Here is a 20680-nt window from a genome sequence, read left to right on the forward strand (position 1 = left end):
TGTTTGAGATTCGTAATTGCACTTTGCGAATTAACAGTACACAGCACACTTATTTTCCCAAAATGGCTGTACATTGCTAGATAATTCTTTACAGTTCAAGAAACACTCTGTAATGGCAGCACCTTGCGAATAGACACACCCAGCACAAGAAACTTTTTGAATTTACTATACTTTGTATTTCATGAAATAGTTATACTTTGCACACACACAAACTGTTCAGAATACATGCACATTAATAACCACACACTGTAAGCACTTCTACACGCTTTGAGATTCTTCGAATAACTTTGGTTATGCCCTTGATACAACACAAAGTTGTAGTTGTGCCAAAACACAGCACTTTGCCAAAACATTCAGTTGCCCTGCTTTATTTACACTTAATATGTCCTTTTTTGACCTTATTATATCCGTTTTGCTTATTTAATCTCTTTTCATTCCCATTGTACTTTTCTTATGCTCGTTTTACTCTCAACATGCCCATTTTGCCTCAAAGATACTCGTTTCACTTTAAACAAGCTCTTATTGCTTTAAACATATTCATCTTGCATTTTCTGATGATCATTTTATCAAATATCTTAATCGTAAACATTTTGCTTAATTAATAAACCTTTGTGCTTTCCGCTTGTTTAATAATGTGGTTTGTGCCCTTGTAATGGTCCGTTTTAGCTTTTCTATAAAGTAAGCTGTCCGTGTAAGTTTTCATTACCTTAGGTTCTTTTCTGGGCATTTTTCATGCTTGTTTCTCGTAGTTTACCTTCATTGTGATCTCTGCACCTTGTGGCTCCGAATATCAATCTCTGGAATCTCGGTTCTAACACCATGTCGCTCTCCTTGCCCATAGACAATGGACGAGCCTTTGTGGGTTCTGTTCCAGCATCTTTATTATGTACAAACACATTACGATAAAAGCTTATTAACTTCAACTTGGGTAACTTGTATACTAACTAGCTATTGCATTCATACATGCTCACTCTGTGGCTGCACTCTCAAAATGGCACCGGGTATAGCACGTGCCAAGCATTTATATGTCCATGTTCAATCCGTGATATTCTTCTTAAAAATACAGCACATACACTCTGCTGTACAATATTTAGATTCCTTGTTGCTTATTCAGTCATTTAAGAAAAAGGAAAATGTTCATGTATATTGTCAACTGAATCTAAAGATGCTTGCAGTAGGGATATTTTGAAATTAATAAAGCAGTAATTTGAAAACTATGACATAGGCTGTGTCTTCTTTGTGTTTCTAAACTAAATCAAACACTAGATGTGAAGTTGTTCAATCTTGCCTTCATTCTTATTGATGGGTTCGGAGCCGATCCTTGCCTCCGAGTCGGCCAATTTGCAAAGCTCGATGTCTCTAACAGCTCATGGCCGAAACCCTATCCCACAACGCACCTCTACCTTCCCCAGATCTAGTTTGCTGCTGCAACAGATCGTGCATTTCCTACAGCTCAGGCTGTTTTATCAGATAAGTGGGTTTTTTTCAGTTTTTTGGGAAGTTTTTCTGGAAAGAAAAAGAACTTGCATATTCAAATAAGGATAGGCTATCCTTCTTTAGGTTTTTCTGCTAGTTTACTGTGCTAGTTTTGAGAAAGTTGACAAAACTTTGTGTTTTCTTCTCTGGCAATTAGGCCCTGTTGGTGCCTTGTTAGTTTTCTCCCTATCCCGTTTAGTCGAAGTTAGGTTTTCTTTAGTTTTTTTTTTTTTTTTTTGAATAACCTGTAGCCGGTTAGGCTTAGTTTCATTTGCAACAGCTAGTCTGTATAGCAGAGTGGCTTTCTTGAGTTATTATACCTATAGCCGATCAGGCTTATTTTCTTTTGCCAGGCTTTCTTGAATTGGTTGAGATATTATTGCTGCAAGGTTTCATATTGCATAATGTCTGAAAAAGCTAAATCAGGGTTTAAAATGTGCCCTAAATGCAACCAGAAGATGTTTATCACAGATGGCCATATCACCTGTGTTTACTGTTTGGGAGAGGTACATCTCCAGGAAGTTTGTTCCATTTGCCATGGGTTCAGTGCCAGGGTTTTGGCTGAGAGGAAGAGGAAGCTGGTTGAGTGTGGACTTATCAAGTCTGCCTTCCAGTCCGACTTGGATACTGCTTCTACAGTGAAATCAAAACCATCATCTTCTGCTTCATCTGCTGCAAGTTTGGATCTGAAAGGCTCTTCGGTTCTGAAGATTTCGAAAAAGGTGCCTGCCTCGGTTCCACAGTCCTTGGAGCCGTCGGTACAGGTAGTTGGTCAGAGGCGGTCCCCAGTTTTGGAACCGGTCTCTCCGACTATAAGATCTCCGATTCTGGGCTCACCGGCTCCTTCTTTAGCTTCCTCTCGAGCTTCCAGACTGTCTGATTCAGATGTGGATCATGTGTTAAGGAGACTGTTACAGGATCCAGCACTGGCTAAATTTCTGTCAGCTTCAGCTTAGGCAGTTTTGGAACCAACAACATCTTCTCCTTTAATTTCTGCACCTCCTCTGACTCAAATCGAGACATTGGAGCTGGAGGGAGCCGTTCAGTTGTTTGTGGAACTGTCGGTACCGACACTCACCTCGGACCTTTCTGCACTGACAACCTTGATGTGTTCTGCTCCGGTGGTGGACTCTGGGAGCCGACACTCTCCTGTCTGCTCCAGGGAGGGGGAGTTGTACCGATGCATCTATTCCAACTCTTCCCCTTGGGACCTTGGCATGGATGAGCTCAGCTCCCACCTCTGGCTCAGAGCCGGCGGTTTTAGTGTGGGAGGAGTCATCAGTGTCTTCGGACCTGGGTGCTTCCTTGCATCGGAAACGTGGTGCCTTCGATTCCATGAGGGGGGCTTCGTCCCCCTGGACAGTCACAACCTCTGAAATGGTCACCTCCTCCAGTAAAGCGCCGGAATCTTCTCCATCACTGTAGACCCACCATATGTGTAGGGACCCAGAGCCTCAGGAAACCCCATTAGGGGAACCCTGCTCTTCTGAGACCTCCCTAGAAGTTCCCACTGAGGAGGTTCCTCAGAAGAGGTTATGTATTTAGATTCTCCGCAGGAATCCATCACATCTGACACCGATTTGGAGGAATTGGAAGGGTACTCAAAGTCCCCCCCTGAGGATATCTCCTTTGCGTATATCCTAGAGATCCTTAAACAGAGGGGTGACTGCCAGCCTCTTAACCCTACTGAGGAGGAATCAGTGCTTCTGAAGGCTTTTGGGTCTCGACCCTCAACCTCTTGGGTTTCTTTGCCCTTCGATGAGTTGGTGGACCTTTTATCTCGAAGGGCGTGGGAGTCGCCGGATACTACGGAGCCCTTCCTAGGAGGCCCAACAAATACATCTCAGCTCCTCATGATAAAACCTTTTTATCCAAACCAAAATCTGTTGATGCCATGGTGGTTGCGGCAGCCACTAAGAAAGAGGTGTTGGAGACCTCTACGTCTGTTCATCCTCCTAATAGGGAATCTAGAATTATGGACAGATATGGCAAGCGCATGTTCAGTTCTATGACTTTTGCTCTTCGGTCCTTGAACTATCTAACCCACTTCACAAGGCTTCAAAGAGATCTCCTGAAAGAGCTAGGAGATTCTCTCCAGGGTGCAGTAGCCGATACAGAGGTGGACAAAGTAACATCTCAGCTTGCTATCTTCAATTCTGTCGTTAACCCTTCCATGCACCTCGTATCATATGCAGCTGATGAGACGAGTAGGGCAGTCGTTACAGGAATAGCTCTTCGGAGACATTCCTGGATGCGCTTATGTTCTTTTGCGGAACCTTTCAAGTCGTCCTGTGTGAATGCCCCATTTGGTGGTTCTTCCTTTTTCGGACCAAAACTTAGAGACCCTCACCAGATGTGAGCAAGATGGAAAGACTCCATCTGCCGTAGGAGTCCGTTTTTCCATTCTGTTTTACCCTAAAGGTCAACAGGGAGGAATAACCGCAAAGCCCAAGGAGCCTGTTTGAACTCACAAGGTGAAGCCTCCTCCAGGGGCAGAGGAGGGGGTAATGATGGAAGACGATGCCCACGCAGCAGAGGGGGGTCCACAAAACCTGGGTGACAGGGATCATTTCCTTGGGAAGCCCTACCCGCACTCCTGAAAGGAGGTCTGACTGTCCTGCTCTGGAGGCAGTCGGGAGATGTTGATCTTTGTACCTAGGCACCTGGCTCAAAATTTCAAAAGATAGATGGGTACAAAATGTCATATTCAGAGGCTATTTCATCCCCTTTCATACCCACCCCAAACCAACAAAAGGGAATCCCTGATGTTCCACCCAGTCTATGGGATGTTGCAACAGTAGAGGTTCAAAAACTATTTGAAAAAAAAAAAGAATCATCCAACCAGTCCCAGCAGACCAGCAAAGATCCGGAACTTACTCATGATTCTTTTTAGTGCCAAAGAAAACAGGGGGTTGGAAACCAATTTTGGACCTCAGCAGACTCAACAAGTATGTAGAAAAGACAAAGTTCCGGATGGTACGCTTCAGTCTATACTCCCATTCCTAGGGAAAGACAATTGGATGTGCTCAATAGATTGTCATGATGCGTACTACCATATCAAAATGGCCAGGCCATCCAGGGATCACCTGCGCTTCAGGTCCTGCACTTCGGTCTCACTACAGCCTCCAGAGTGTTTACTAAATGTATGGCAGTGGTCATGGCTCACTTGAGACATCAAGGAATCCGGGTATTTCCATATTTGGATGACTGGCTCCTCACTGCACCCACCAGGCATCAGTTTATTCGGGCAAGGGACACTGCCTTAGATCTTTGTTTTCAACTGGGCATCAGGATAAATTCAGAAAAGTCTGCTTTATTGCTGTCGCAGCATACAGTGTTTATAGGAGCAGACTTAGACACAGTCAACATGTCTTTAAAACTTTCTTCAGAAAGAGTGCTTACCCTACGACATTAAATTGTAGATCTCCTTTCAAAACACAAAGCACCAGCATCGCAGATTCTCAGGCTGCTGGGCACCATGGCAGCAGCTGTCATTGCAATTCCCCTGGCGAGATCTCACATGCGCATTCTTCAGTGGCTGCTATTCACACAGTGGACTTTTCAGGACTTACCAATGAATTATTCAGTTTTGATAACCACTTCTTGCAAGGACGATCTTTGGTGGTGGCTAACGTCCGAATCGGTGACCATGGGACGTCCCTTTGTCCTTCCGGTTCCATTTGCAATGGTGACCTTAGACGCCTCCCTGATCGGGTGGGGGGCATTATCAGAGAACAACAGCCCAAGGTACATGGCAGGTACACAAGGCTCAATTGCACATAAACGTCCTAGAGATGAGAGCGGTTCTCTTAGCATTGCAGTCCTTTCGAGACTCTCTTTCTCTGGGCACAGTTGCAATACAGTCAGACAACATGTCCGTAGTCTGGTATATAAACAAACAAGGTGGAACCAGATCTTATCCTCTATGTCTAGAGGCCCTCATAGTATGGAAATGGGCAGAGTCCACCCTGCGCTTTCTGATAGCAACTCACATCCCGGGAAAATCCAGCGTGATAGCGGACAAACTCAGCAGAGCAATTCTGTTGCCTCATGAGTGGTCCGTCAAGAACGAAGTAGCGGAAATGCTTTTCTGCAGATGGGGCCAGCCTTGCTGTGACCTCTTTGCGACTCCCACAAACACCAAATGCAACAACTACTTTGCCCTGATCCCTGAACAGGGACAGTCCCCGAGGGACGTGCTCGTACACGATTGGCCCCCGGGACTCCTTTATGCCTTTCCTCCCTTTCCCCTGATTCCCAAAGTTTTGCAGAAAGCCAGTTTTCTGGGCAGGGCACTTATCTTAATAGCCCCATATTGGCCTCGTCAAATCTGGTTCCCCTTTCTGAAGCCTTATCTAGTAGAAGAACCTTGGATCCTGGACCCCGTGCCGGATCTTCTGACCCACTCGTCAGGCGCTCTTCACCCTTCTCTTCAGTCCATCAAACTGTCAGCTTGGCTGCTCCAATTCCCAGAATAGCCAGGTTCCAAAATTTATGAAAGGAAGCTCAACATATTCTTTTGTCCTCACATTAGTCTTCAACCAGGAAACTATACCTCAGTAGGTGGAAGAAGTTTTCAATCTGGACTCAGCAGAATAATATTGACCATTTTCTAGCCTCCATATCGGATATCTTAGAGTTTCTGACCAAACTGTTCAACGAAGGAGCTGCAGCAGCAACCAACCAGGTACAACTGGCTGCTATATCTAATTTCCATATAGGTGAATCAGGAAACGGTATTATGTCCCACAAGATGGCAGAGGCCTTTTTGAAGGGTATGATGCATCTAAAACCACCAATTAGATCACCTACCGATCCATGGAATCTGAATTTAGTCCTAACAAAGATTATTCTCCTGCCCTTTGAACCTGATTTTTCCTGTGAGCTGAAATATCTTTCTTGGAAGACAGTTTTCTTGGTGGCCATTACATCTGCATGCAGAATTTCGGAGTTGCAAACCCTTTCAGTTAAACACCTATATTTGATATTCCACAAAGGTAGGGCTTCCCTCAGGACGAACCCTTCGTTCTTACCAAAAATTTGTTCAGAATATACCATTAATCAGGCAATTGAATTACCCGTTTTCTTTCCCAGTAGTAACACTAATCAATTGGAATATATGCTTCACAAGCTTGACGTCCATAGACAACTTCGTTTCTATTTAGACAGGACAAAAGACCATAGAAGAGCTGATCAGTTGTTCGTCTCCTTTTCAGATTCCGAGAAAGGTGCAGCGGTATCTAAACAAAGTCAAGGCTTATTCAACCAGAGCTGTTTCTACTTCCATAGCCTTTTTGGCCAGACTACCTATTGATTCTATTTGTGCAGCTGCCACATGGTCAAGGCTACATACCTTCATAATTCACTACAAAGTTAACAAGACCTCTAGGGACAGGGCTTCATTTGGTTCTGCTGTCCTTAGGTGCTCCCGTGAACCACCCGAGATTGTGGTGCTGGGGATGCTACCCATCATTAAGAATGAAGGCGAGATTGAACAACTTCACATAAAGAAGTTATGTACTTACCATAACGTTCCATGTGAATTGTTCTTCTCACCTTCATTCTTATGACCCCCCCCCCACCTACCCCCATCCGATGTCTGGAAGTTCGAGAGAGGCTCTACGTTGGTTTTGGTTCTTTTGAGGAGTTTCCTCTCACTAGTTGTCTGTAGGATTTCCTTCAAAATCTGATTTAGATTTACCACTTGTTGGCAGCAAACAAGATCTGGGGAAGGTAGAGGTGCATTGTGAGATAGGGTTTTGGCCTCGAGCTGTTAGAGACCTTGAGCTTTGCAAATTGGCCGACTCGGAGCTGAGGATCAGCTCCGAACCCGTCAGTAAGAATGAAGGTGAGAAGAACAACTCGCATAGAACGTTATGGTAAGTACATAACATCTTTTTTCATTTCCTTTCACAAATACTGTTCCCATTTGAATGTTGCAGTTTTGATATGGCACACCTTTGGTGATTAAAAAGTTAGATTTACAGCACATAAAAGCTGCTATACTTTGTTTTTCATCTGGGTTCTTTTCACTGATCCCTCCAAAGAAAAGACATTCACACATCCCTTAAGCCAAATCAGTGACTGCATCAATGTAGTAAATTAATAGCAATGTTCAGTTACTTTCATGCACAGCCTGCCTGTCCTTTCCACCAAAAAGATATTCATAGTCTTCATACTCTACTGTTGCTTGCCGGTGTTGAAAGTTATAAAATGGTCACATAATTTATTTCTATGTATGCCTTGTTGGAACAATGTCTTTTGTATTTACATGCATCCTGTTCCAGATGATAGCCACTTTCTGTGTACACCTCTGACATTTGATTGTGATGAAAGTGAAAGAAATAATGGCCACAATATTATATTTCAACTTGTTCATTCACATACACTTATCAGTGTTTTTTTTTAATCATGATCACATAACTGCCTTTGCTTTCACACACAGCCTGCCTCTTTTCCAGAGATTTTCTGTTCACAACACTGCTGTTTGATTATGATGAAGGTGAACGTGATAATGGTCGTAGTTTAACTCCCTACCACCCAAAGTAAGAATTGCCACATTTTAATGTTTACTCCTGGGATGTTTGATAATAGTGAAGAAACATTAATGGTCACAGTAATATATTACAGCAGCAAACTGAAATATGTAGTTTCTTGCAACAGTTTGTAAAATTGTTTAACAGTTGATATGCAATTGCTGTATTGTCTTATTTCAATCTGCCTTCCCTTCTATCACATTGTCCATCATATTTCCGACTTTGATTAAAGCAAAAAAAAAAAATGTGCACTGTATTGTATTTGTCTGGTGTTTTTAAACATGTGTATACCCATCCCTGCCCAAACCATCTCAGTAGTCACCTGACAGCGATCAAATAAAATCCCTTTTCTTTTACCCAGTATGATTTCCCAATACTTAGTCCTAGCTTTTCTTCCTTAATTGGATGTCTGTCTTTGTTCAAATGGAAGTAAATAATGGCCACAGTAATGTAGTTCAATTTTTTCTCTCATGCACAACCATACCACTTTGATTACCATAATAGTTATAATTTAAAAAATAGAAGGTTGAACTGATCGTTTCTCTGCACAGTGTGTGCGGTTAACCATTGCCCAAAGATTTACGTAGTATAATGCCACTATTTATTATTGAATGCATACTTATAAGAAAAGACTATTGTCTGCAAATGACTTGTAGATTCGATGGTACCACCTAGGATCAGTTGCACTGAGCATGTCATTTCAGGTCCCTCTTCAGCATAGCAGCAGGACACAGTTTGGCTAGCTGTTGTTTTATTTAATGAGGGGCAAGGCCTGATAAGTCATGGTGCGAAATAGCATGACATGTTTCAGTCTCTTTTTAATGTTAGCCTTTGGTTAGTAATGCTATTAGCACAACTAATGTGCTGACAAAACAATTATACTTTGAGTCTGGATGGTATGAAAAGATTCTTAGTTATATTTTTTTACCAGTTTTTAAATAAAGGAAAGAAAATAAAACATTATTTTGTTACTCACTCTTTTGGTTATTGTGTGCAGCACAAGGATAAATCAGTGCCAGCATTTAAGGAGTTACAGCTTCCAAGTACTTTTTCATACACAGCAATATTTTTGCATGTGTATGTGTGTATGTTTGCATTTATTTATTTGCATTTGTTAACCAGGGTAAAGCACTGATCCCACTACAACATTTTTAGGCTCAGCCTGAGAATATAATCTCAGTTTAAAAAATTGCATGGTAAGTATCATTGCTGCAGGAAATCATGTAATATGAAGATTAACAGGATGTGACTTTCAGTCATCGACAAGGTCTTTTAAGCAGGTGGATGTTGCATTTGGTTGCAATCTTACTTGCTTGGAGTTATTGGGAATTATTTCATTGTCTGATACTTGCTTTTTCCATTTTAGACTCCAAATAGAACCAGGACTTATCCCAGTAGTCAGTGGATGCACTGTAAAGAAACCATTTTTGTGTTTGCTTACACAAAAGCACACACCCACCCACACACACCTACATACTTGCATACACACCTACAGACAGTTTGGAGGATTACCATATCACTTATTGCATGGATGGCTGAGCTGTAAAATACAGCAGAGTGCACATCTTCCTATTTTCTTTTTGAAAACCAGGAATATGTGTGTAGAGAGAGAGAGACTTCACCAAAAGTTTTCTGTCTGTGCTAGAATAGCCAGAGAGAAGAGGAAACAAATATGTAAAACTTAAATACTAATTAACACAACTTCCCAGTAAATATGTACTTGTACACTCAGGCCACAATGTAATATTCAGTGAGATGTTAACAAGGGGGTGGTGGGTAAGAACTTGGCTTGCAAAAGTGATCCTGCAGCTTGTACATCTACTGTCACTCAGCAGAACATTGTACATTGAAGGGTAACTGCTGCAGGAGCCTATATCTATATATACACATTTATTTTGTTGTGGGTGAACCATCCTGTTAATTTATTTTATTTTTTGAGCAGCTGTATTATATGGCCATTAATTTGTTCTTGTATTTACAGTAATGTACACTACATTTAAGCAGTTGTTTGTTTGTTTTTCCTTTGTTTATTTTGTGTTGAATATTGTTCTGGAGAATGTTTTCCTCAGGTCTCCACTTTAAATGGGCATTTTAAATACTCAGGTAATAATCTAGATCAGTTTGTACCTCGTTTCAAGAGCATGTCAGGGAACTATATTCCTGCGGAGACTATTAAAGAAGACGTGTTAACTGCTTGCATACACCAAGGTTTAGGTCATACAGCATATAGGAGGGTGGAAAGAGAACAACGCAGATTTTCTAAATACTCAGTCTTCTCAAGCATCCCTGATCAAATGTGTACCTTACTTTTCTGCTTAATATAGATTTCAGTCATTTCAGCACTTGGGTATTGTCCATCTGGATAGAAAATCATGGCCTAGATCCTCACTGATTTAAGGAAAAGCAGCATACATAGCCCTAGCTCTTCATTTGTGTTGTCACACATGGCCTTTTGTATGTTTAACACTTATTCGTGCCTGTCTCCATTCTGGTACCCAGAACTGTCATGCTATTTTAGATGTCCTTCAAGGATGCATCTGCAGTCCTTACAAATGGGTTGTCCTGTCGTCAGGCAGCCCTTCGGTCGGCCGGATTCCAAAGTCTGGGTCTGGCCTCGGCTGGTGTCGCACTTCACCCGACGTCACAGTTGCAGTTCTTCGGGTATAAAGGCATCAGCCGACGCCATTTTCCTCAGTCTTTCTTGCCGCGTGGCGCCCGAAGCAGAAGCTGTTCGCAAGTGCCGGTCGGTCAGAACCAGAGATTACTACTACCGAATACTTCTACTACTACCGAAGACTTCTAAAAAGCTAAGTACCCCGTTGGGGACTCTTTCTTGCCTCAGCCGATGTCAGAAAAAGTGAATAACTGTTTAACTTGTGGGAAACAAATACCTCATAAAGATTTCCACTCTTACTGCTTACCTTGTTTAGGCCCAGACCACGACGTAGCAGCTTGTCTAGCCTGTGCTGCTTTTAACCGACGGACGCTTAGACGTCGGTCGGAATTTGCTGAGGAGTTTTTCGGCTCCGCTTTTGCTTACATTATGCCGTCGGATCCTCCGACTACGCAAATATCTAAAAAGCGCAAGGAAAAGGACAGACACTCGTGGTCCGCGGTTTCGGCCGAAACTGCGGTTAAGCCAACCGCGAGTGTCTCTGTTTCGGCTGAAACCGAGCTCGCGGTTCTTCCTTCAGCCGAAAGCTTACCTCCTACCGAGGCCTCATCCACCCTGGTGGAATCGGCTACTGAAATCCCACCTGCTCTTGCAGGTTCCCAGGATTTATCTGATACTATCCCCTTGGATATTTCAACCCCTGCACGTGGAGCTGCTAGGCCTCCTGCAACCATGTCGATTAAGGCCTTTGCCAGGGCTAAAGCAGCTAAATCTACCAAAACTGTGCCTGCTAAGACCCCCTCTCACAGGCCTAGCTCTAGTTCACAAATGCTTAGTCTAGCAGAGGATCTCATTTCTTTGATCCGAGGATCCCAACCTCACCCAGACAGGGCCTCTCACCCACCTCCAGAGAAGAGGCCTAGAGCAGAGCCCCCTGAGCCAGTTTCTACAGATGACTCCTCTGATGATTCAGATAATTCAAACCCTCCAGAGGGCCCTTTCTCCCCTTATGAAGACTCTGATGCTGAAGAGTCCATTCCTTCTGCCTCTCCTCCTGAGGAATTTTCCTTTGGGAAACCTTGCATGCTATGAGGGAACAATTTCAGTGGCAGGGCCAGGATTTTTCAGACTCTAGAAAAAGGCTTAGAACCTTTCTGCATTTACCACAGCATAGGCCTTTAGCCATCCCTCCAGTTCTTACTGTTGTGGATGATGCATTTAATGATGCTTGTACTGCTCCTGATTCACTTCCTCCGGCCCCTGCTAAGCCCGATAGGTACTACAGGGTCCCGGACACACATTATCATTTGTATAAGGCTCCTTTTGCAGATCCCGAAACTATCTCCCAGGGACCTAAGGCGGTAGCAGCTACCTCTGCCAAAAAACCCCTCCCCTCTGAAAGGGAATCCAGGGCCTTAGAGAGATGTGGTAAAAAAGTTTACACTTCTGCTACTCTTTCAGCTAGGGCCTTGAACTGTCAATTCCACATGATCCAGTATCAAGAATTTATGTTAGACCAATTAACTAAACAGCCGTCCTCAGATGAACCATTAGACAAAAAATCTGTTCAGGAAATGGTACATAACATTCAGCAGGTCAGTAATCATTCCTTAAAATGCGGCTATGATGCACTGGAGGCTTCCTTTATATCAGCCACGACTGGCACAGTGATCAGAAGACATGCATGGTTAAAAGAGCAGGCCTTACCAGACCATGTCAAATCAAAGCTACTAGATGCTCCCATGGACAAGATCAATTTGTTTGGCTCTCCTGCACAACAGGTGCTGAAGAAGATGGAAGAGAAGGCAAAATCTGTCCAGACAGTCAAAGATTTCTTACAGGTCCAACCTCCAAGGTTTAGCAGGAATTGGCCCTCCAAGAATTGGTCCTTTCCAGACACCTCCAGAGCTCAGAGAGGCAGGAATAGGCGATCAAGAGGCAGAGGTCAATCCAGAGGTGCCTACAGGGGACGTCAGTGGCAGGCTAACAACCAGCGGTACAGCCACAGATACAGCCGCCACCACTACTACAGGACAATCACAGTGACTTGGCTCTGGCACCGCCTACCAGGGAACAACTAGAAGCACCCTTAGGCGGGAAACTAGCCTTATTTTCAGTAAACTGGCATTACATCACAGGAGACAAGTGGATTTTGCAGACAATAGACCAAGGTTACAGGTTTCACTTCCATACTCTACCAAAGAAGAGAGGAATGCCAAACCTTCCTCCAAATCAAAAGGCAGAAGCTCTAAAACAAATAACTCACTTATTAAGGATGAGAGCTGTAGAAAAGGTACCATTTATGGAGCAAGGACAAGGATTTTACTCCAGGCTCTTCCTGGTACCAAGAAAAGAAAACCAATGGAGACCTGTTCTCGATCTGTCCACTTTAAACACATACCTCATTGTCCCAAAATTCAAAATGCTGACCCTACAGCAACTTCTTCCCATGTTGGGCAAGGAGTCTTGGCTGGTAACTCTAGATCTCAAGGAGGCATACCTGCACGTCCCCATACGACCAAATTGCAGAAGATACCTCAGATTTCTTGCAGGATCAGAGCATTATCAATTCTCAGCATTGCCCTTTGGCTTATCTACTGCGCCCAGAGTGTTCACGAAATGCCTGACATCAGTAATTGCTCATTGCAGGCTTCAGGGAATCCAAATCTACACTTACCTGGACGACTGCCTGTTGCAAGCGGACAACAAAAACAAGCTAGCAGAAGACTTGAAAAGGGGCATTTATCTACTGCAAGCCCTGGGATACACAGTCAATATAAAAAAGTCAAGGCTGATACCATCCCAAAGGATAACCTTTTTGGGTGCAGATCTGGACACATCAAAACAAATGGCATTCCTAACAGTAGAAAAACAGGAGCAACTACCTCTCTACTTCTTGGCATTAACAAAGAAGAACCAGCTAACAGCAAGAAAAGTCCTGCAAGCCCTGGGTTACATGGCATCCTGCATAATATTGGTTCCACATGCCAGACTGCATATGAGAAAGTTACAGTGGTACCTAAGGAATTTATGGTCTCAGCACAAGCACAGCCTAGAAACCCAAATTCCAATAATCCCATGCCTGAAGCAAGAATTCCAATGGTGGGCTCAGGCCTGTCAGTCAAACAAAGGTCTACCCTTTCACAGCACTCAACCAAGCCAGACCATCACAACGGACGCCTCAGACCTCGGTTGGGGGGTGCACATGCTGGACAAGTGCATACAAGGCTTATGGACTCAAGACCAGCTGCACCTACACATAAATCAAAAGGAAATGCTGGCAGTAAAACTAGCAATTCAGACTTTCAGACCACTTCTTCGACAAGGTCAACTGTTGATAAGGACAGACAACACCACAGTTATGTGGTACATCAACAAACAGGGAGGCACACATTTGTACCCTCTATGCCGGATGGCAATGGACCTCTGGAATGTGGCCCTGAGCTTCAACATTCAGTTACAAGCAATTTTTGTGCCAGGAAAAGAAAACATTCTGGCAGACATACTAAGCAGAACTACCACGGATGCCCACGAATGGATGCTGCATCCGGACATCTTCAAAACCATTACAAGAAAATGGGGACTACCAGAAATAGACTTATTTGCATCCCCACGCAATCACCAACTGAAGAAATTCTGCACAAGGACGTACCACCCACTTGCTTGGAAAGTGGACTCCCTATCTTTCAGTTGGAAAAACCTGACAGCATATGCATTCCCACCACTTCCTTTGATGCACAAGGTGCTATTGAAGATCAAAGAGGACGGTCCAAGGATCATCCTGATAGCTCTAGACTGGCCAAGGCAACATTGGTACCCATTACTGAGGAGCATGTCTCGGGAACAAATATGGCCTCTACCCCTAGTTCCCTTACTGTTAACACAGAACAACTACAACACCCTGCATCCAAACCTGAAAACACTGCAGCTGACTGCTTGGAACATTGCATAACACCAAATAACCCAAATTTATCCCAAAGGGTTAAAGACATTATCTTGGAGGCTCGCAGACCCTCAACAAGAAAGAATTATTCAGCAAAATGGAAAAGATACCACATTTGGAGTACTGCAAAAGGAGAAAATGTGTCACTGGTAAACATAGCCAACATCCTGGAATACTTGGCAGAGCTCTTCCACAACGGCCTGTCCTATTCTTCCATTAAGATTCATGCATCAGCTATTTCAGCAGAATACAACTTGGATCCTCCAGTCTTCTCACATCCTCTGCTCAGGCAGTTTCTGAGAGGAATTAAAAATGTAAAACCACCTAGGAAGCCACCATTGCCAGCATGGGACTTGAACTTTGTGCTAGAAAAGTTGACACTCCCTCCTTTCGAACCAGCAGCAACAGCAGAATTACAATACTTATCATGGAAAACTGCCTTCCTGCTTGCAATCACTTCAGCCAGAAGGGTATCTGAGCTACAGGCATTAATGGCAGTACAGCCCTTCCTGATCTTCCATCAAGATAGAGTGTCCATGAGAACAAATCCTACTTTTATGCCAAAGGTGGTCTCCAGGGTATCTTTAAATCAAGCTATCCACCTACCTACATTCTTCCCCAACCCACAGAACAGGGAGAAAGACTTTGCATACCTTGGATGTACATAGACAATTACGCTACTACCTGGACAGGACCAAGAGCAATAGAAAAACTGACCAGCTACTGGTAGCATATGCAACAGGAATGGAAGGAAAAGCAATTTCAAAACAGACAATCTCTAAGTGGATAGGAAATTGCATTAGATTTTGTTACTCCTACCATGGGAAGAAAACTCCAGAAAACATCAGGCCTCAGTCTACAAGGGCTACAGCCACTACCACAGCTTTTCTACGAGGAGTGGCTACCAAAGACATTTTAGAGGCTGCTACTTGGAGCTCCGTGCATACATTTGCCAAGCATTATAATTTACCTTTATACTCCAGATCCCGAGCAGGTTTTGCCACTGCTGTTTTGCAAGGGATCTTAACTACACCATAATCTTATTTCTCCTCCTCCCCCAGTTTGGCTATGGTATTCTACCCATTTGTAAGGACTGCAGATGCATCCTTGAAGGACATAGTACAGTTTTGTACCTACCATAAATGTAGATGTCCGATAGGCATGCATCTGCAGTCAGGATTACCCACCCTCCTTCCCCTCTGTGGTACTCCTAGGGTATTTGCCCATCTTGTAGCTGGCTGGGGGAATCTATTATGGTGTATTTGTTTGTATATATGTACATACATGCTTATTTTTTGTTTGCTCTCTACTATTTGGAACCATTTGCATTATCCAAATTTAGCCTTCCTAGAGGGCACCTGGCATCTGGGGCAAGAAACACTGAGGAAAATGGCGTCGGCTGATGCCTTTATACCCGAAGAACTGCAGCTGTGACGTCGGGTGAAGTGCGACACCAGCCGTGGCCAGACCCAGACTTTGGAATCCGGCCGACCGAAGGGCTGCCTGACGACAGGACAACCCATTTGTAAGGACTGCAGATGCATGCCTATCGGACATCTACATTTATGGTAGGTACAAAACTGTACTTTTCCACCCTTTTGCAGGATGTCTTTTCTGGTGAGCCTTCTCTAGAAGTCATGCAGTATGACCAAATAATGACAATGAAAACTTGACAAATTTGAGACCACTATGACCAAATAATGACAATGAAAACTTGACAAATTTGAGACCACTTTACCCTCAGCCCTTCATCATAGTTACTAGATAGAACTTTTGGCCACTTATTCCCTCTCAAACACTGGTAGTTGGCTGATTTGCCTCAATCTGACAAGCCATCATGCATTTTGAACTTAAAACAGGCTGTATAGCACTGAATACTATAATTTTTCAGACTATTCATTTCCTCCTCTGGCACACCGGCTTGTTTTGGCAGAGCTGCTGGCATAGCCAGAATCACTGCATGTGAGAGGGACATTAGAAACTACATGATGTGGGGGTAGGGGGATAAAATCACTACTGACTGTTTACACCAGAGGCTTCATTTAATGTGTGCAATTTTTTCATCTCTTACTTCAGAGTGTGCTTAAATCTGTACTTTGTCTTAGGAAGTGACTGAAAAATAGAAAGGTAGCCAAAATAGAGTTTTCTTTTCAAAAATCTGGGAAATAACTAGAGCAGTGAAGCTTTCAATGTGAGATCAAAAATGGGACATTCAGTACCAGGAACTCCTGTATTAGAAAACGGTAACATATAAATTATGATTTCCTTTCAGGAATGTTTTGCACAAATTCAAACTACTGCAGTCATAATGGAAATTGTGCATGGAGGACTTAAAGTTGTGTTTAAGCTGCATTGTACCAGGCTAAATGAAGTGTAAATGATGGATGCTGGTGCCAGGATTAAAGAGAAAGATGAACAAAAGCTTTTAGCATACTTTATGAATCCTTATGCCATGGTCTATGACGAGCATAGTGGTCCTTAACTCCCAAACCAATACATCTTAACCAAAGACAATGTGCTTTCATAATGAAATTTTTGTTATGTATAGATAAAATGGTAGATTTCAGGACGGTGTGTGAGAATGTTTCTTCACTATGAAGTGGTTCTATACTAAGATGGGATTATGACTTTAAGATGTTACCCAGTAAAAAAGTATGAAGAATGATCGGGCAAGAGACATAAAACAAGTTTAGTATATCCTTTTCTAACTGTCATTTATTCTTTGATTGCCTGCTTACTCATTTTCAGGGTACCATGGGAGTTGGAGCTCTCCCAGCATTCACTGGGTGCAAGGCATGAAACTAACAAGATGCCATTCAGTTGCAGGATAGACAGACAGAGACATATGGTGTCTTTATACACACATTCCAGCAATCTTAAAACTCACCCTTCACTTGGCTGACCAGGTTTATGCTACCTTGGCAACAGCAGTTTGTGGTTCTTGCACTTTTGCCAGCTAAAATTCAAGAAGAGAATGCCCACCTCACTAAAAATATATAATGATTTTCTGAATGCTGTTACTCTTTTTTCCTGCTCTTAAGTTAAGCAGCTCATTTAAATAACTCATCTGTTTTCTCTGTTTCTGTTTCCATTAGCACATCTGTGGTTTGTTTGTTAACCAGGAAGAGTGAGCTGAGGGCCATTTTCAGACACTTCTTGGGCCCATGTGGCAAAGACAAAATGCTTACGTACATTTTACAGTTGCTGTGTGCGCAGTAAATGAAAAATACATAGAAGGACCATTATGTCTACCCAATTTATGGTTCACAGACACTAACAGTTATGTACAACTGCTGTTGAAAGTAAGTAAATATACATAAAGAAAATTCAGATCTTTCAATAAACAGTATTAAAAAGATGCCCAAAATGCAAAACATACAGCACCACAACAATGAATTTTAAAAAGTTAAATACTGTTGATGCTTATGCAACTTTTTTTTATATATATATATATATATATATATATATATATATATATATATTTTTTTTTTTTGCATTTCTTACATTCAACAGTAATGAACATAGTAGATGCTGACAGTAAAAATAATTTAGCCAATGTAACAGTTGGCGTTTATATTATTGACATAGAAATATTAATTTAATTGAAGAATAATGCATTATAAGGACCAGTTGCTTGAGAAGGGAGAGACTTCCATGCTTCAGGAGAAAGATTGTGAAGGGATCTTTGCAAATTGCTATAGTGAATTGTGATCTGTTTATAATTTTGCTGTTACGATGTGAGTGAGTTGTGCTATAAATTGATAATGTGTTCATTAGAGAAGGCAGTATCATTCTTTCGGTCAGTAACTTGTAAGACTTGTAAGGGTGTTAGGTACATGGTAGCCATTTAACCCTTTGGATGGTAAAACACCAATGCTCAGTGAGTTTAGCAAGGTTTTCTGTGGCCTGCAATAACTTTGTTTTGCCTGGAGAAGAAGCAGTAATGGGTAGGGTGTATTCAGATGCACTTCTGTGGTCATTTTTGCAGTAACCGTTGATATATCCCACTAGGGATAGCTGTACACTCAGTAAGGATAACCGTATATAACCTTCTTCCTCTCTTGCAGTACATCTGACATATGACCAAAGAACTGTAATGCTATGAGGTACATAAGAGATAAATGGGTACAAATTATCTTGGAACTTTCTTGATGCAAGTCATAACACTAAACGTGGTTTTTGTTGGCCTTCAGATGTACGACTGTTGACATTTTCACTTGCCTTGGGCAGATAAGTATCACTGTTGGGGAAACTTCCTCCTCCTCTTATTTTTTTGACAAAAAATAAACTTTTGATGTCAGCTAAGAAGGGAAAATGTGATTAAGGGAGGCAAATACCTTACATGGCTATCTACACTAAATGTTTCTTTTGTCTAGGAGCCAATTATAACTACAGAAATTGCTCTATTTGTCAATCATTCATATCTAAGACAATCAGGAGGAGCTGCTGGTCTTTTCTTAAGATTTATTTGTACCCCTCAAAATGAAGACCTATCCTTCCTGTGCACGTCCCACATTAGCCAAAAAGAAGTTTAAAATAAAAGACTAAACCCAGTGCTTCAGCTGTCCATTTGGACCAAGATATCTTTGCTGTGTCCCTTAAGTCCACTGAGTATCCAGGTACTTTTGATGCTCCTCCTCTCATTAACCTGCCAGAGTCTGACAATGCACAGCTCTTTAGCACATCCTCCCCAACCAATTAGACTGCTGCTTCTGCCATGAAAGGAGAACCAAGAGAAATTGTTTTGGAGGGACCTGGCAGCGTTCATTAGATTATTGTCCCAAGAGAAAGTGCTGGGTTCCTTCATTGAGATATATCAAGGATTGGAGCTTCTTCATTATGTTCAGGTTCCTTCTCTCACAAAACTAAGTAAATAAAATAATCCTCCCCCTCACTCCACCAATTCTCCTCTGTAATCCTCCCCCTCATTCCACTACTTCTCCTCTGAAATCACAGAGGAATTCTTCATCAGAGGAAAGAGTCATTCAGAATGGGATTCCTTTGCTTACTCTTCTCAGATTCTGTCTCGTGTGTGGTATGTGTCTGAGGAAGAGGATACCATGTCTCCTGACTCCCCTTTGGAGGAGCTTTCCTTTCGGGATATACCACTTTAGATGATGCAGCATTTTCAGTTGGAAGACAAACTGGCATCATATCTACAGAAGAATTGCTATGACTTGATGTTCATGGTGGCCCCTTAACCCTCTGCCATCCGTCCAGTGCTTGAGGCTTTGCACAATACCTTTATCCTGGCTTTAATGAACCCCGTGACCCAACCTACAGCCCCCAAGAAGACTGATAAGCTTCTGTAATGTACCAGACACCCGTACATTTTTGTATAAGAATCCTTCCTTTGGTCTTGCTATCATTTTCCTAAAATCTGATAAACCTGCTAAACTCTTGCTCTCTTCCAGTGCATTCTCTGATGATAACGATAGTAGTGCTTTTAGTAGATATGGGAAAAAAGGGTTACAGCTCTTCCTGTCTGGCCTTTTGTGCTTTTAATTACGAGACAAATTTAACAAGATATTTGTTATCTCTGCTGTTTCTTTGCTCAGTGTGGTTTCCCAAGTTGCAAAACATTCTATTAAATGCAGCTGATGCACTCTTCAGCATATTGCTGCTGGTTCTGCACTGAAGTGGTTTGCTTGGCTTATGGTTCTGCACTGAAGTGGTTTGCTTGGCTTATGCTTCAGTTTATTCCCGAGGATGTTAATTATAGGCCCTTGGGTCGGGATCTTTTTATCATTCAAAGTGGTTATGGGATGTCATGACTTTCACTTCCTCATCAGTTCAAGCATTCATCCTTTACCTTCAAGTTAGCTCCATTTAATCCCTCCCATTTTTAAGGAGTTATTGCTCCAAGGTTCTATAGAACTGGTCTTGGCACATCTAAAGGGAACTAGCTTCTATTCAAGACTTTTTCTGGTCCTCCAAAAAGAGAAAATGGAAACCTAGTCTGTATGTGTCCCTTTTCAGTTTGTTTTTAAAAGTCCCAAAATTCCAAATGCTTGATTTGCAGTCTTTACTTCCAGTAATTCTGCCCCAAGCCTTTTTGCTTACCTTAGACATAAAGGATGCATATCTGCATATTCTGATCCATATGGACCA

At 42.5% G+C, this 20680-nt stretch overlaps 1 protein-coding gene across 6 annotated transcripts in view; it reads left to right on the forward strand.

Moving 5' to 3' along the window:
* MGMT (O-6-methylguanine-DNA methyltransferase) overlaps positions 1-20680 on the forward strand; it is a 2722240-nt gene that overhangs the window by 360008 nt on the left and 2341552 nt on the right. Inside the window, exon 1 of one of the 6 annotated variants that reach the window (XM_044056311.1) lies at positions 17670-17871. The exons of 4 other annotated variants lie outside the window; for them this stretch is intronic. In XM_044056311.1, coding sequence (XP_043912246.1) covers positions 17734-17871 — 138 coding nt within the window. In that variant the 5' untranslated portion in view covers positions 17670-17733. Of the gene's footprint in view, positions 1-17669; positions 17872-20680 lie in introns of those variants that run through there. One more of the 6 variants, XM_044056313.1, reaches the window with a different exon arrangement.

The sequence above is a fragment of the Protopterus annectens genome, chromosome 14.part0, assembly GCF_019279795.1.
Source record: "Protopterus annectens isolate FY-2018-M chromosome 14.part0, PAN1.0, whole genome shotgun sequence".
Taxonomy (NCBI): Eukaryota; Metazoa; Chordata; order Ceratodontiformes; family Protopteridae; genus Protopterus; species Protopterus annectens.